The sequence below is a fragment of the Neofelis nebulosa genome, chromosome 2 (genome assembly GCF_028018385.1).
Source record: "Neofelis nebulosa isolate mNeoNeb1 chromosome 2, mNeoNeb1.pri, whole genome shotgun sequence".
NCBI classification, from domain to species: Eukaryota; Metazoa; Chordata; class Mammalia; order Carnivora; family Felidae; genus Neofelis; species Neofelis nebulosa.
In genome coordinates, this window is record NC_080783.1 from 181,123,256 (window position 1) to 181,139,424 (window position 16,169).

The 16,169-nt window shown below is 36.6% G+C and overlaps 1 protein-coding gene across 3 annotated transcripts in view; it reads left to right on the top strand.

The window, feature by feature from the left end:
- EPS15 (epidermal growth factor receptor pathway substrate 15) overlaps window positions 1-15,729 on the top strand; it is a 158,408-nt gene extending 142,679 nt beyond the window's left edge. For 2 of the 3 annotated variants that reach the window (XM_058696039.1, XM_058696040.1), the window contains exons 22-25: window positions 5,021-5,097; window positions 7,315-7,477; window positions 11,556-11,749; window positions 14,100-15,729. In XM_058696039.1, coding sequence (XP_058552022.1) covers window positions 5,021-5,097; window positions 7,315-7,477; window positions 11,556-11,749; window positions 14,100-14,246 — 581 coding nt within the window. In that variant the 3' untranslated portion in view covers window positions 14,247-15,729. The remainder of the gene's footprint in view (window positions 1-5,020; window positions 5,098-7,314; window positions 7,478-11,555; window positions 11,750-14,099) is intronic. The other variant, XM_058696043.1, reaches the window with a different exon arrangement.
- Window positions 15,730-16,169: the final 440 nt, after the last annotated feature.

Below are 16,169 nucleotides of genomic sequence, written 5' to 3' on the forward strand. Positions count from 1 at the left end.
GTGTGTATACACATACGTACCGCATCTTCTTTATCCATTCATCAATTGATGGACATTTGGGCTCCTTCCATACGTTGGCTATGGTCAATAGCACTGCTATAAACATTGAGGTGCATGTGCCCCTTCAAAACAGTACTGCTGTATCCTTTGGATAAATACCTAGTAGTCCAATTGCTGTAGTTCTATTTTTAATTTTTTGAGGAACCTCCATACCGTTTTCCAGAGTGGTCACACCAGTTTGCATTTCCACTAGCAGTGCAAAAGGGTTCCTCTTTCTCTGCATCCTCGCCAACATCTGTTGTTGCCTGAGTTGTTAATTTTAGCCATTTTGACAGGTGTGAGGTAGTATCTCATTATGGTTTTTATTTGTATTGGGGAGAGAGAGAATTTTAAGCAGGCTGCATGCTCAGTGGGGAGCCTGACACAGGCTCAATCCCACGACTCTGGGATCATGACCTGAGCCAAAACCAAGAGTCAGATGCTCAACTAACTGAGCCACCCAGGCACTTGTATGTTTTTAACTTGAGAGAGAGATCTTTCTTAACATTTGATCATGTTACTAACCACAAACCTAAGTTGCTAGCCCTGTTCTCCACACATACATGTGTATGTAATTTTTTAAAATTTATTTATTACTTATATTCTTTAAAATGATGTTTACTATATTACCTATATTATATTTTTATTATATGTATATATATTTAATGGTCTTTTACTTAATGTGTCACAGGTGTATGTCTGAAAGTAAAGTTGTTCACCCTATGAAATATAAAACAGTACTAAACATCTTCTGGAGGGGCGCCTGGGTGGCGCAGTCGGTTAAGCGTCCGACTTCAGCCAGGTCACGATCTCGCGGTCCGTGAGTTCGAGCCCCGCGTCAGGCTCTGGGCTGATGGCTCGGAGCCTGGAGCCTGTTTCCGATTCTGTGTCTCCCTCTCTCTCTGCCCCTCCCCCGTTCATGCTCTGTCTCTCTCTGTCCCAAAAATAAAAATAAAAAACGTTGAAAAAAAAAAAAAATTTAAAAAAAAAAAAAAAAAAAAAAAAAACATCTTCTGGATATCACATCTCTGTTAATAGCATTACCATCTACTCAGTTGCCCAAGCAGAGACCTGGGAGTCATCCTATGTTGTATCCCTACACTCCCATCCCAGAGCTTCTGGGACATAGCAGAGTCTTATCAATTAACTGCAGAAGCAATAAATAAATGATTTGTCTCAAATCTGCTACACTGGCATAAGATTTTGAATTGAATGGAAGTGTAAACAGTTTAGAGAGGGGTTGTCATGATTAGGACATGAGTGCCTGAGTCCAACTGCCTGGACTTATTCAGATAAAATTGCTGGGGCGCCTGGGTGGCTCAGTTGGTTAAGTGTCCAACTGTTGGTTTCAGCTCAGGTCATGATCTCCCAGTTCATGGGTTTGAGCCCCGCATCGGGCTCTGTGCTGATAGTGCAGAGCCTGCTTGGGATTCTCTCTCTCATTCTCTCTCTCTGCCCCTCCCATGTGCTCTCTCTCACTTGTTCTCTCTCTCTCTCTCTCAGAATAAATAAATAAAATTTTAAAAAGTTGCTAATTCTTTAGGTTTTCTTAGTCTCCATTTCCTAAACAATAAAATGAGGTTAATAGTTCTACTTAATGGGTTTGTTGGGTAGATTAAATGAGATGATGTATGTTAAGGTATTTATTGTGGTACCTATCATAGTAAATGGTAGCTACCGTTACTACTACTACTGCTGCTACTGCTATTGCTACTACTACTTTTTCGTTTAATGATTTCCAAATCCTGGCTAATGTTACTGATTAATGTTACTTGTAATATACTCTTTGATAGTTCCAAGTGAAATAGGGACGAGAGAGAGAGAGAGAGAGAGAGAATAAGAATTGTTGCCAGCTGTCTTTTCCTGGAAAGGAATCTTTTAGTCCAAGATTGTTTTCTCTTCTTTTTGGTTTTTAAAACCCTTTTGTTTGTGAAATGAAAAATGTACTCTTTTAGTTATTTTTGTTGAGCAGATATCTGTCCCCTCCCCCGACTTTATGTATGTATGTTTGTTTTTAATGTATTTACTTAGTTTACTTATTCACAAAATCCTAACATCTGGAAACCACTGAGACTCTTAGAGGTGGCATTATACACTCAAGGTCACAATGTTTGCCTTCTTTATTCTCACCCCTATATCCCTGCTATTTTTCACCAAGAAGTTTAGAGGTTAGCCAGGAAAAAAAGATTAATCCCATAGAACAGGAAAAATGTAAGCTTTCAAAATAATTATAAACCTAAAGATAAACTTTTGTTCTTAAAAATTAAATGATAAATTACTCCTACTTCTAAAATTTGGTGATTGCAGGGGCACCTGGGTGGCTCAGTAGCTTGAGCGTCTGAGTTCAGCTCACATCATGATCTTGTGTTCATGGGTTCAAGCCCCACCTTGGGCTCTGTGCTGACATCTCAGAACCTGGAGTCTGCTTTGGAGTCTGTGTCTCCCTCTCTCTCTGCCCCTTGCCAGCTCACGCTCTGTCTCTCTCTGTCTCTCAAAAGAAAACATTAAAAATATTTTTTTAAATTTAGTGATTACAATAGAGATAGAAGGACATCAGATATTTTGAATATTTTGCCTCACACTGGGGTCTTTTTATCATTTATCCTTGTGAATAGACACATTGCAGACTGAAAGAATACTAAAGCAAATGCAGGTTACTCAGTTTCTACATATACTTTATTTTGGCTTGCAAAAGTTCTTTTACAAGTTTTTTACAAGTTCTTTTACTCTCTCACTGCCCTTCCCCCACACGTGTGCTCCTTCTTTGTTATTTATTAATAATTTATTATTTAATAAATAAATAAACATTTTTTAAAAACCTAGTTTCCCTTAGGGCACCTGGGTGGCTCAGTTGTTTAAGCATCTGACTCTTGATTTCAGCTCAGGTCATGATTTCAGTTTGTGGGACTGTGTCTTGTTACATGGTCTGGATAAGTTCATACTCAGTGAGTCCTTCCAGTTTCTAGACAGGCCTCTACTTCACATCAGCCATGATCAGTATCTTAGAAAATTCTTGCCAAAGTCTTAATCCCCAACTTTGGGCAAAAGTGCTTTGTCATTCATCCAGGATACATTCCCCAGTGTTTGGACCAATGCTGAATAGGTCGTTTATTCTGATGAAGAAAGTGTAGAAAAACTCCAGTAAACTATATTTAGCATATTCTTTATACACAAATGTCATGTGTTTTATTAATGTCTTTCACAATGTGCACTTCACAGTATTTCAGTCAAACTTGACCTAACTCAACACTGTTGCCATGTGTGTCATGACTTCTTGTAAGAGCTGTGGCAGAAAACAAGCATGAAGCAGGTTTTCTAGTCCCTCCAAGGAAATGAGCCAACTCCTTCTCCCTCATTACCATTCTACCAGTCAGGAGAACATCTGTACCCTGGTTGTGCCTCAGTTGCTGTGGTATCAGCAATAACAGGCGGAGAAGGAAAAAGAAGGGAAAGCCTAAAACAACAGCCATGACTAGGCTGGTCCCCAGGCTGTGTAGTTATAAAAAAATATCTTTTATGGCTAACGTGTAGAATTTCCTGTAACTCTGGATTTTTTTCTTCTTTAAGATCAGAGTTGTTGTTATATTTCTAAAGGACTGATTTTATTTATGCTTCTTCCCACCCCCTTTACCTGCTTCCTCCACCTCATGACTGTCTTGGTAACAAAGCAACCAAAAGTAATATATGCCTTTCTGTCCCTCTTCAGTTTATGTCCATGGTATACTGATTTTTAGAGGTAAAGGCACACTTTACACATTTAAATGGCTATGTGGGCATACTTTTATTTTTTTTTCTTTTCAATTTTATATTTAAATTATAGTTAACATACAGTGCAATAGTGGTTTCAGGTGTAGAATCCAGTGATTCATCACACACTTTTGTTTTAAAACCAATTTGATGTAAAGATGAAGATTTAAGGAAGAATAAGGGAAGTTTTTCAGTGCCTGTTTGCTCTGTCTTACCCTGTCTCTTGTACTTCTCTTTGCCTTCCTTTGTTTCTGTTTTCCTATATCAAGTAACAATTCCTATAAACATTCTTTGACTTTATTGGTAGTCATTATGCCTGAATAGATGAAACATAGTTCAGAGTAGATCAGTTTATTCCTGCTGAAATGTTAATCCATTTAACAGTGCACTGTGATCGAACAGAAAACTTCTCATGCCTGGGAGCAGGTTAAATAATTATGTTTGCAATTCATGTTCCTTCTGCCTGGAATGTCTTTCTCTTTCCCACCTCCATATATTCCTTGTTTAAAAGACCTATCTCAAATGTAATGGCTTCTTCTCCTAGAAGAAGCCTACAACATGTTCTTGTTAGACTCCTTGTTAGACTGCAAGATTTTGGGGGGTAAGAACTGTATTTTCTTGGACTTGATATTCAAGAAATGTTTTTGACCATTCATTTTTCATTGGATAAGCTGTATTCACTTTTTTTAAAGACTTTACAATCTAATAATGGTGACATATCAATCACAGATAACCATAATACAAACTAGAATGCAGTCACTGCCACAAAGAAGGAAGAAATCACTTCTTGCTGTGGGAATTAGAGACACCTAGGTTATCCCAGGCTTTGTGGATGAGGCAGCATTTAAAATGTGCCATGAAGGATGAGTGTGAAATGTGAAATTAATGGGACCTGGCTTTTTTTAATTTCTTGATGGCTTTATTAGAAATAGTTTAAGTGCATGGGAACTATATGATTTGACATATTCCAAAGCCTTAAACCTAGAATTAGTTTTCTTGCTTTTGATCTGAAATAATTCATGGCTTGATTTATACAAAAGAATGTAATAATGTATGTGTGTCAGGGGAGGTATCAATTTGTTCACTATCTTTGTGAACTTAAGTCACAAATTCAGGAACTGATATTTAGGATTAGGTATTTTTCATCTGTCTGAATGTTTGTACCAACCAAAAGAGGGCATGAAATTCTGATGTATTTCTGTCCTATTGGATTGATTTTCTTTATTCATTTTAGCCACAGATCCCTTTGCTTCTGTTTTTGGAAATGAATCATTTGAAGATGGATTTGCTGACTTCAGCACATTATCAAAGGTAATCTGCAATGATTAAGTGGGAAAGTAAAATATACTGTGTTTCTACCAGTGGAACAATCCTTCCTTTCAGTTATGTAGCCCTCACAGACATTGCAACTTGATTTCAGCAAGTTACTGTAAATGTTGTTTTCAGATAGAAATGATAGATAAGATGGGGCGCCTGGGTGGCTCAGTTGGTTGAGCATCTGACTTTGGCTCAGGTCATGATGTCATGATTCATGGGTTCGAGCCCTGCATCAGGCTCTGTGCTGACAGCTCAGAGCCTGAAGCCTGCTTCAGATTCTGTATCTCTGTCTCTCTCTGCCCCTACCCCACTCATGCTCTGTCTCTCTGACTGTTAAAAATAAACATGAAAAATTTTTTGAAAAAAAAAAAAATGATAAGATATAATTAAAGTAGACATATTTCAATACAGAAAGATGGTGGTGATGGTACAGGTAATTATAATTTTCTACTGACAGTTTAGCTCAACAGCTTCATTTTAAGAGTTTTCTGTCTTTTTTTTAAAAGTAATTTATTTTTGAGAGAGAGTGAGGCTGGTGGGGCAGAGAGAGAGAGAGAGAGGATCCCAAGCAGCCTCCACATTGCCAATGCAGAGCCCAAATTAGGGCTGTTTAACCTACTGAGCCACCCAGGCACCCCAAGTCTTCTGCCTTTTTAAACATATTTCTTCCAGTTGAAGAGGCACCTGGGTGGCTCAGTCAGTTAAGCGTCCGACTTCGGTTCAGGTCATGATATCACAGTTCATGAGTTCAAGCCCCGTGTTGGGCTCTGTGCTGACAGCTCAGAGCCTGGAGGCTGCTTTGGATTCTGTGTCTCCCTCTCTCTTTCTGACCCTCCCCTGCTCACGCTCTGTCTCTCTCTCTCTCTCTCTGTCTCTCTCAAAAATAAGTAAGCATTAAAGAAAATTAAACATATTTCTTCCAGTTGAACTACATTTCCCCCCTGTTGACTATCTGGGTCAATAGCTGTAAAATCTGGGCATCATTCTATCCTCTCTGCATTGGTTACTTCATTTTATGTTCTGAGGCTGTTAGGGTTAGTATTAAGACATTTAATACACATAGTCCAGCTCTGTATGTCCACTACCTATTTTCCAGTGTAGCTCTAGGATTGATTCAGACCAAAAGAGTAAAATTAGAGTATATGTAAAATTGTCTAGATCATCGGTTCTCAGCTGGATGTTATTCCCCCACCCCCCCCAACCCTCAGTTATTTGGCATTGTCTAGAGACATTACTGGTTGTCACAACTGGGGAGGGGGACTAGTCATATCTAGTGGATAGAGACTAGGGGTGCTGTTAAACATTCTACAGCACAGTGGGTCCCCACAACACAGAATTACGTACAGCCCACATTTTAAGTAGTACTGTAGAAAAATACTGGCCTAAATATGATCTAAACCCATCATGTTTGATTCATTATAGAAAAGTGAATCTTTCATTACTCCCAGTATTAGAAAGGCACGTTAAGACTTGTCATTCCATGGGATCAGTTTGCTTTTAAAAATTAACTTTCAAGTTGTTTTTAATGTTTTTCAAGATGCTATTTTCTTTGGCATTAGTATTAAATCTTTCCTATATTTAATTACATTGGGAAGTGTGGAATCAGTATTTTTTTTCTTTATCATTTGGATCAAATATTCACTTGAGGAAAAACATATAGTCCCTTTAAAATGGACCTCAGGTGGTATTGTATTTCCTGAAGCTTGAAAAACTTAAAAAAATTCTTTTAATGTTTATTTTTAAGAGAGAGAGAGAGAGAGACAGAGTGTGAGCAGGGGAGGGGCAGAGAGAGAGGGAGACACAGGATCCGAAGCAGGCTCCAGGCTCCAAGCCATCAGCACAGAGCCTAATGTGGGGTCTTGAACTCATGAGCCAAGAGATCATGACCTGAGCTGAAGTCCAGCGCTTAACCGACTGAGCTACCCAGGTTCCCCAAGCTTGAAAGACTTTTAATCCAGAGTTGGCTTGTTTTGGTATGATATGTTGCTTTTAATAAGTAGTGATGTTATAATCACTACTCATATAAAACAGTTTTTTAAAAGTTTTTCCCTTTTGGCCCTGAATGCAAAGGTTAACATGTCAGTGCTCTCCGAATTGAAATAAATAAAGCTGCATAATAATGAAGATCATTCTTCTAAATGTTACATGACCGTATATAATTTGGTTGGTATAATTTATATAACCATGTATAACATTTCTTTTCAAACAAAGGTCAACAATGAAGATCCTTTTGGTTCAGCCACATCAAGCTCTGTCAATAATGCGGTCATTAAAAAAAATGTGCTTGAGGAAACATCAGTCAAAAGTGAAGATGTACCCCCAGCACTGCCACCAAAGACTGGAACTCCAACAAGACCCTGCCCACCACCACCTGGTATGAGAGTTGGTATCTTTCTTAAGTCAACTGAGATGCTTTTTCTCCTTCTGAAAAATATTGGTGTGGGCCTCATAGACTTAGATAAAGGGCTTTAAACAAAACAAGTCAAAAAACATGACAGAAACTGTTCTGACCTCCGTACAGAATTACAGACATGTGCCTAAGAGGCTAGCATGGGTAACATGAACCACTTTTCTGGCAAGAGCTCATTTCTTTTTAAATCATTTTAGAGTGGCAGTAAATGGAAAGGACAGTTATCAGTGAAATGGCTTGCTTTTTGGAAACTCATTGATTACCATTTACCCAACAGTTTTTTCACTTTGGTACTTTAATTAAATTAATTTCTGTAAGAGAAGATTAAGTTGAAGGCCCCTTCTTTTCCTGCCCAATGCAAAAGTTTCCGTAAATCCTTTGATGTGACAATATATTGCCTTTTGGTATCCAGAATTCAGCAACATAGCAATTTAAAAGAATGTATTTTTCTTGAAGCAAAGTATTATCTTACCTCACTTAATAAGAGATTCCTTTGTTTTCTGAAAGTAATTTTTTTGGTCCAGGAATAAATTCTTAATGTTTTTAGTTTTTAGTTTTGTTTTGTTTTTAACGAAGATAGTTCACAAGAAGTGGCTAAAAAGGCAATCCCTGAGTAGACATAGTGCTGCTAGGCTGTTATGTGAGAAGACCTATCTGGTACGTGGTTATTTTAATCACGTATCACTCCTTGGCAAATTTTTAGCCACAGTAGTTACAGATTTTTATGCTTGCCTTTCATAATAACCTCCCTGTGGTATTTCTTGGGCAGATTATTTTTTTCTTTTTTGACTTAAAAAATTGCATGTACAATTGTTAATACTCAATTATCTGTTGAAAAATCAGGTAAACAAATTAAATGATTTCTATCTTTTAAGGAAAAAGAGCCTATATTATATATTTCTAGAAGGTAAGATTGTCAAGAGTATATTAAAAAACAAATAAGTCAACAAATAATCCCATTGAAAAATGGGCAGAAGACATGGACAGACATTTCTCCAAAGAAGACATTCACATGGCCAACAGACATATGACAAGATGCTCAGCATCACTCTTTGTCAGGGAAGTGCAAGTCAAAACTACATGATGTCACCTCACACTTGTCAGAATTACTAAAATCAAAAACACTAGAAACAAGTGTTGATGAGGTTGTGGAGAAACAAGTCTTGATGAGGTTGTGGAGAAAAAGGAACCTTTGTGTACTGTTGGTGGGAATGCAAGCTGGTGTGGCCATTGTCAAAAATAGCATGGACGTTACTCAAAAAATTAAATATAGAAATACCATGTGATCCAGTATTTCCACTACTGGGTATTTACCCAAAGAATATGAAAACACTAATTTGAAAAGATTTATCCATCCCTACTTTATAGCAGCATCATTTACAATAGCCAGGATATGGAAGAGCCCAGATGTCCATCAACTGATGATTGGATAAAGAAGATGCAGTATATATATATATAGTGGGATATTACTCAGCCATAAAAAAGAATGAAATCTTGCCATTTGCAACAACATGGATGGATCTAGAGAGTATAATGCTAAGTGAAGTAAATCAGAGAAAGACAAATACCATATGATTTCACTCATATGTGGAATTTAAGAAACAAAACAGATGAATAAAGAAAAAAAAAAGAGACAAACCAAGAAAGAGACTCTTAACTGTAGAGAATAAACAGATCATTACCAGAGGGCAGGTGGGTGGGGGATGTGTGAAATAGGTGCAGGAGATTAAGAGTTACAGTGATGAGCACTGAGTAATATATTAGAATTGTTGAATCACTACACTGTACACCTGAAACTAATATGATACTTTATGTTAACTATAATGGACTTAAAATTAAGAAAAAAAAATGAGTCAATTAGCTTAAGTTTTTTTGTTTTTTGGGTTTTTTAAATTTTTAACATTTATTTATTTTAGAGAGACAGAGTATGAGCAGGGGAGGAGCAGAGAGAGAGACACACAGAATTCGAAGCAGGCTCCAGGCTCTGAGCGGTCAGCGCAGAGCCTGACGTGGGGCTGGAACTCACAAACTGTGAGATCATGACCTGAGCCAAAGTCGGATGCTCAACCAACTGAGCCACCCAGTCGCCCCTTATTTAAGTTTTATACCTGTATGATGCCAATAGAGAAGTTATTTTTTTAAATCCTAAGTAAAATAATATATAATCTAAGGATTTTCAGCAAAATGAGTATACATCACTATAGAAGTGTCAAGGAAAAAAGGATGGTTTGTTGGAGAGAGCTTAAAGAGACTGGGAGCTTAAAGATCTGGGTGCTAAATCTGAGTGTCCTCAGACTAGCTCTGTGATCTTGAGTGTGTAATTTCTTTTAAAAAAATTTTTTTAAATGTTTATTTATTTTTGAAGGAGAGAGAGAGAGACAGAGTGTGAGTGGGGGAGGGGCAGAGAGAGGGAGACACAGAATCTGAAGCAGGTTCCAGGCTCTGAGCTGTCAGCACAGAGCCCAACGCGGGGCTGGAACTCACAAACCGCGAGATCATGACCTGAACCAAAGTTGGACGCTTAACCGACTGAGCCACCTAGGTGCCCCTTGAGTGTGTAATTTCATATGTCTGAGCCTCAGCTGTCTGAGCTGTTAGATGGTGGCAAAAACTCCAATTTTGCTTACCTTCACAGGATTGTTAGAAGGATGGATATGAACATCTTTTGTAAGCTGCTACAGTGATGAAAAGACTCTGTTATGATTGCTATTAGCAGCTTAACAAATTTTAGGAAAAATATGTATTTGAAAATATTTAACACCTGTATGTGTCATTTTCCTTCAAGAAGTACTAAGTTAAGACTTTAAAATTAGAGAACTTGTTTGAAAATGGTGATGAGTTGAGCGACAGCAGAACACTGTGGTTTGATCAAAAATTAGTTTATCAGCAACCACAAAAGTTTAGGCCCTGGGCTTCAAAACATTCTCTTCATTCTTCAATTTGAAATATCGTAGGTGGCAAAAAGGAGGTGGGGTACTCCAAGGTAAGTTTTAATCATGTTCCCAGGTATTAGATAGATAGATTGATCGAGAGAAAAATCAGAAGAATATAGTCTTCTATTTTATTTTATTTCATTTTTACTTTTACTTTTATTTTTTTAATTTACATCCAAAATAGTTAGTGTATAGTGCAACAATGATTTCAGGAGTAGATTCCTTAATGCCCCTCTTCCCCCCTCCCACACCCCCTCCAGTAACCCTCTGTTTGTTCTCCGTATTTATGAGTCTCTTATGCTTTGTCCCCCTCCCTGTTTTTATATTATTTTTGTTCCCCTTCCCTTATGATCACCTGTTTTGTCTCTTAAATTCCTCATATGAATGAAGTCATATGATATTTGTCTTCCTCTGACTAATTTTGCTTAGCATAATACCCTCCAATTCCATCCATGTAGTTGCAAATGGCAAGATTTCATTCTTTTTGATTGCCAAGTTGTACTCCATTATATATATACCGCATCTTTATCCATTCATCCATTGATGGACATTTGGGCTCTTTCCATAGTTTGGCTATTGTTGATAGTGCTGCTATAAACATTGGGGTCCATGAATCCCTTCAAAACAGCACACCTGTATCCTTTGGATAAATACCTAGTAGTGCAATTGCTGGGTTATAGTCATTTTTCAGAGGTCATTTGCCCTTACTCCTGCTCTATCAGGCTGAGGTTATAACGGCAAAGACCATTTCTGTCTTTATTTTTTGTCATCTCTTCCTGTTTCATCCTTTCCTCTCTCTTCTTGGGAACATGCTACTTTGGGGAAGACAGGGTTTACTCTCTGGGCAGAAATGATTCCTGGCCCATTCCTTTCCCCTTTGCTGTTTCTTCATTTAGCAACATAGAGCTGGAATGTATTTGAGAGGTTGTGTGTTAAAGAGTTGAGGACTGACCTTTGGTGTGGTCATTAAAGACCATACTAAAAAATGTGCTTTAGGCACTCACCTCCCTTCCCCCACCCCCAGTTCTTTAATGCTCTCTATGTTCATGTTCTTCTGTGTTTGTTTGCCATTTTTGCATGTTGAGTTAATTGTAATGATTTTGATCCAGGGAAAAGACCCATCAACAAATTGGATTCTTCTGATCCTTTTAAACTGAATGATCCATTTCAGCCTTTCCCAGACAATGATAGCCCTAAAGAAAAAGATCCTGATATGTTTTGTGATTCATTCACTTCTACTACTACCACTGCTACCACTACCAATAAAGAGGCTGACCCAAGCAATTTTGCTAACTTCAGTGCTGTAAGTACTGTGAATGGGCTGGTTGGGGGAAAATATTTCCATTTACAGTTTAAAAGGTTTTCAAAGATTACTTTGGAGTCTGCCAAATTTGCATCATTTCAACTAAATTTACCAACATACAAAAAATGATCTATATTCCTCTCCCAACCAAAATTTCTGTTTGATTCTGTTTTGATGGTTCTAACATTGTTCCATTGCACAAATGATTTTAGTAGTCTTAGTTCTGGTGATATATACCAGTTGTTTTGCAAACCCTTCTCTTATTAGTCTTAGTAAACATATAAATGAAATCTTGACAGTTATTATTTTGCAAATTGTAATGGATGATGGGCCATTAGAGAGTCATTTGCTGTCTGCCCGCTGGATGAATAATGGCAATAATGAGCTTATGTATTTGTAACTGTGTATGTGTGTTTGTGTATAAAGTTTTCATGATTTCTGGAGACCTGTCAGCAACTACTATATGAGAGGATAAGGCCAAGGATTCTTTGAATAGAAGGCGAAACTCTGTTTTTTATAAGATAGTATTTTTAAAATGTACATGTTGGTTTTATGAAATAAATACAATTGTCAAGCTAAACAATCTTTAATTACTTGGAGGGCTCTAATTCACCATTAGAAATTCCATATATTCCATATTTACTCTGCATTCTCCCAGAGCTGACTGAAATAGGCAGACCATTAAAAACAATGGAAAGATGCTGTGATAACCCATAGATAAGGGCTATAAGATCACAGAAATGGAGTAACCAACTATGGAGGTGTCACTCTGGAGGGACAAAGCAGTGATATATATTCCATCATTATTTACATAAAAACAAAGCTTTTTTTAAATAAGACTCTTCGTGTAGGTAACAGAAGCTTCATTTCCCTAGATTTTTTTTAGACAATGACTTTCATAGTGCCTCTTCTATAATAAAGGAATTTTCCTCTACTTACCACCTTAGCCCCTTGAGATGTATTTGGAAATAGAAGATCTGGGTAACCCTGGCCACAGTCTGTCTCATGTCTCCCTCAGTATAGCATTGGGTCATTCAACCAGGCAATGTATCCTTGTAGCTCTTTCTAGTTGGAAAGGAGGTAGCCAGGAATCTGCATGCAGACAAAATTAGACTAAGCCACCTTTCATTCTTTCTTTCTTTTTTTTCCAGCTTTTGACTATGTACTCCATAGTCATAGAAGAAGTCCAGTGGCTTCTTCTGAATGTGAAGGAGCAGAATAAGAATCAATATTTTGAATACTAGAAAATGGAGTGTCAGAATTATACTGACTTAACTTTGTTACATAGAATTTGAGTTGTTTCAAGCAGAGAATCCAGAAATTGCTCTCTTTAGGAAATTGTAATCTGCTTATTATAAAATACCTTCTGGCTGTGGTATTTAATATCTTAAATATGATTTCAGCAAGTCAGAATCTTATTGGAATAAGTCTTGAACAATAGTAGAGGCATTATGCTTATTTTATACTTCAGAATTTCAATATAGTATAATATAATGCAACTCATAATAAAAATGCCTGCCTTTTTTCATTATGAAAGATTTGTTAAGTATTGTTAAGTTTCAAACTCCCTCTAACTCACTAGGGAAAAAGCTACCATCTTCAAAAAGCCTGACAATTTCTTTAATTTCATCATGTTATGGTATTCCTTTGTATGACAAGACTTCAAACCAAGGAAAACTTTTTTATTTTGTATCTGTCAGTGTTGCTGTTTTGGGTAGATAAAAATATTTCCCTGACTGATGTTAAGGTTTAAGGTTTATTAATTTTAAGTGTATAGTTTTATTTAGACTGAGTCAAAAAGTTCTCAGTGCCTGCAAAAATCTTTACAATGCATTAAAAAAATAATTTGGTCCACTTCTTGTTTAGTATACCCAGTATTCTTTTTTTATGTATAGCAAAATCAGCATATTCTTGCTACATAGTTTTTCTGTACATGAGAGCGAGGGTAAGGTAGGAAATCATCAGTGGGATTAAGTTGAAATGATTGATCATGTGAGGATGCTCCCTGAGGTTGAAGTAGTTAGTGTTTTGCATTACATTAAAAGGCTAGCCTGCCTGTTTGTAAATGTCCTAATTCACCTTAAGCATTTCTACTTTTTAAAAGTGTTTTAATATTTAGTTTTATAGACTTTCTATCAGTAGACTGTAATAATTTTTAAAATTAAACCACATTTAATAACTGGTAAAACTAAGTGTGTTTTCAGGGAAAAAAAAATTAACAGGTAGCAAATAAGACTATTCCCAGAGTCCTTGCAGGTGAAACAAGTATTTAATGTCCTTTGTAACAACTGTTTTCCTTCTTTTTGTTTGTTTTACTCATTAACTTGTTTATCCATCTTTTAAATGGCAGTATCCCTCTGAAGAAGATATGATCGAATGGGCCAAGAGGGAAAGTGAGAGAGAGGAAGAGCAGAGGCTTGCCCGATTGAATCAGCAAGAGCAGGAAGACTTAGAACTGGCTATTGCACTCAGCAAATCTGAGATATCAGAAGCATGAAGAATTCTCCTGTCCTTTGTCAACCATACAGTATTCTTCTTCCTGAATACTGAAGCTCTTTACAGTGTGTATGAAAACTACCTATGAGCATGGGAATACAAAAGGTTTGCGATTCCTGTAAATGTGACAAAAGTTTGTTTTGGTTTTTTGTTTTTGTTTCTTACTCCATTTCAGATTTGTCTTTTTTTTTTTCTTTCCACCTATAAAAGCAGTAACCCAGTCAGAAAACTTCACCTACACCCCTATTCTGGTGTGCATTTACTGTGAGCTTTTGCCTGCCTGTGCTTTTACTTGTAAAGCTAGAGTACCCAAGCTTCTGCCTTCTGGAATATACAGAAATAGTTTCATCCCTGTGCTACCCTTGTTCTGTAGTTACTCTGATGATAGCCAGTGGGGTTCTTAAAGTTTGCAGTACTCTTCTCTGATTTGAATGGTTGAGGGAGGGGAAGGGAAAGAACATCCTATTTCTTTTATGATAGTGAAAATTGGCTAGTTTAAAGTATATGTTTGTATTTCCTTATAATTAATACCGTTCACTTTGTTTTTTATAGACAAGGAAAAATATTTTGCATAAATTGACTCCACTATTGAAAAAGGAATGCTTTAGATTGAACCATTACAGCTTCAGATTCAATCTTGTCCTAAATAAAAATGTTAAAGCCTCATGTGTGAAATATACTTTTAAAAAAATTTCTCTGGACTTAAAGAATTTTAGATGAACAGATTACCTCTCCATAATTTTAAGTACTAGATAGTGGAGAAAACCATATCACTTAAAGTATCCTCATCAGTATAAGGTAAGCAAAAATCTTAACATGGCAGCCATTCTGCCATTGGTATGGCACTGTCCTCCTTAGTTCATGGTAGGTTTATTTTTGTACTTTGCAGAAGAATCTTTAGCAAGCTAGAACTGGAAGGTACTTTAAATTTTTGTATACATATATTTTTGTTTCCTTTAATGAAGGCTCACTTACTTGAACTGTAAAAACTTCCACTGAATACAAATGACAAGTGACATGTATTAAATCATATTATTGTTTTTTGTCCATCTTTGTGGTTTAAAATAGTTAATTCTCTTCCTGGGTTTGTTTGTTTGTTTGTTTGTTTGTTTGTTTGTTTGTTTGTTTTTTAACCTATAAAGTTGGCAGGCTAGCAAAAAAAATCTTTTTTTTTTTAATTGGGAGAGAAGAGACCTACCAAATTGTCAAAGCTCTTCATGTGTTAAAAGCCTGTCTCCTGTAAAACTGACCTAGCAGACAAGCTGAATTTGAAATAGACTGTGGTGTAGGCTGTAAATTGTAGAATAACCTTAGTTTTCTTTTAACATCAGTAATTGACTTAGATAATGTATTGAATACCAAGATGAAAAATGCACCTACAAACTAAAAATCTCTGTGGTCACCAAGTCAAGGTGGTATTGATCTGTGTTAATCAGAGTAACTTATTGCCTAGCCTATGAATAAATTCCAAAATATCCAATTCATTTTATCTTGAAATGGTGCTTTTTTTTCCTCTCCACACACAATTTAAAACAAACTTAAACCACATTCTTGCACTGCTTTTTTATACTTTTATAAATTGAAACATTTCAGCATAGAAGTTATACATATGAAGCAAGGGCTGACTCATAATCGTAAGTCTTTAATTTTGATAAACTAATCCAGTGACCTAAGGATATACTACAAAAGTTGATTGAGAGGGTAGTGTTGGGAGTTGTTAGGTAGTGGTTTTGGGGGTTTTTTTCCTTCCCCTTAAACTTCAGGAAAAAGGTAAGTTGACTTGAATAACCTTCTTTTGCACTGGGAAAATGAACAGATGTTTGAAATGCTTTTAAAATATTTTTTTTAATTAAAAAGCCACTCTGGAAAATATTAAATATCTGTAACTTATAAATACCAACTTTTGATGTAATAAATGTACCCT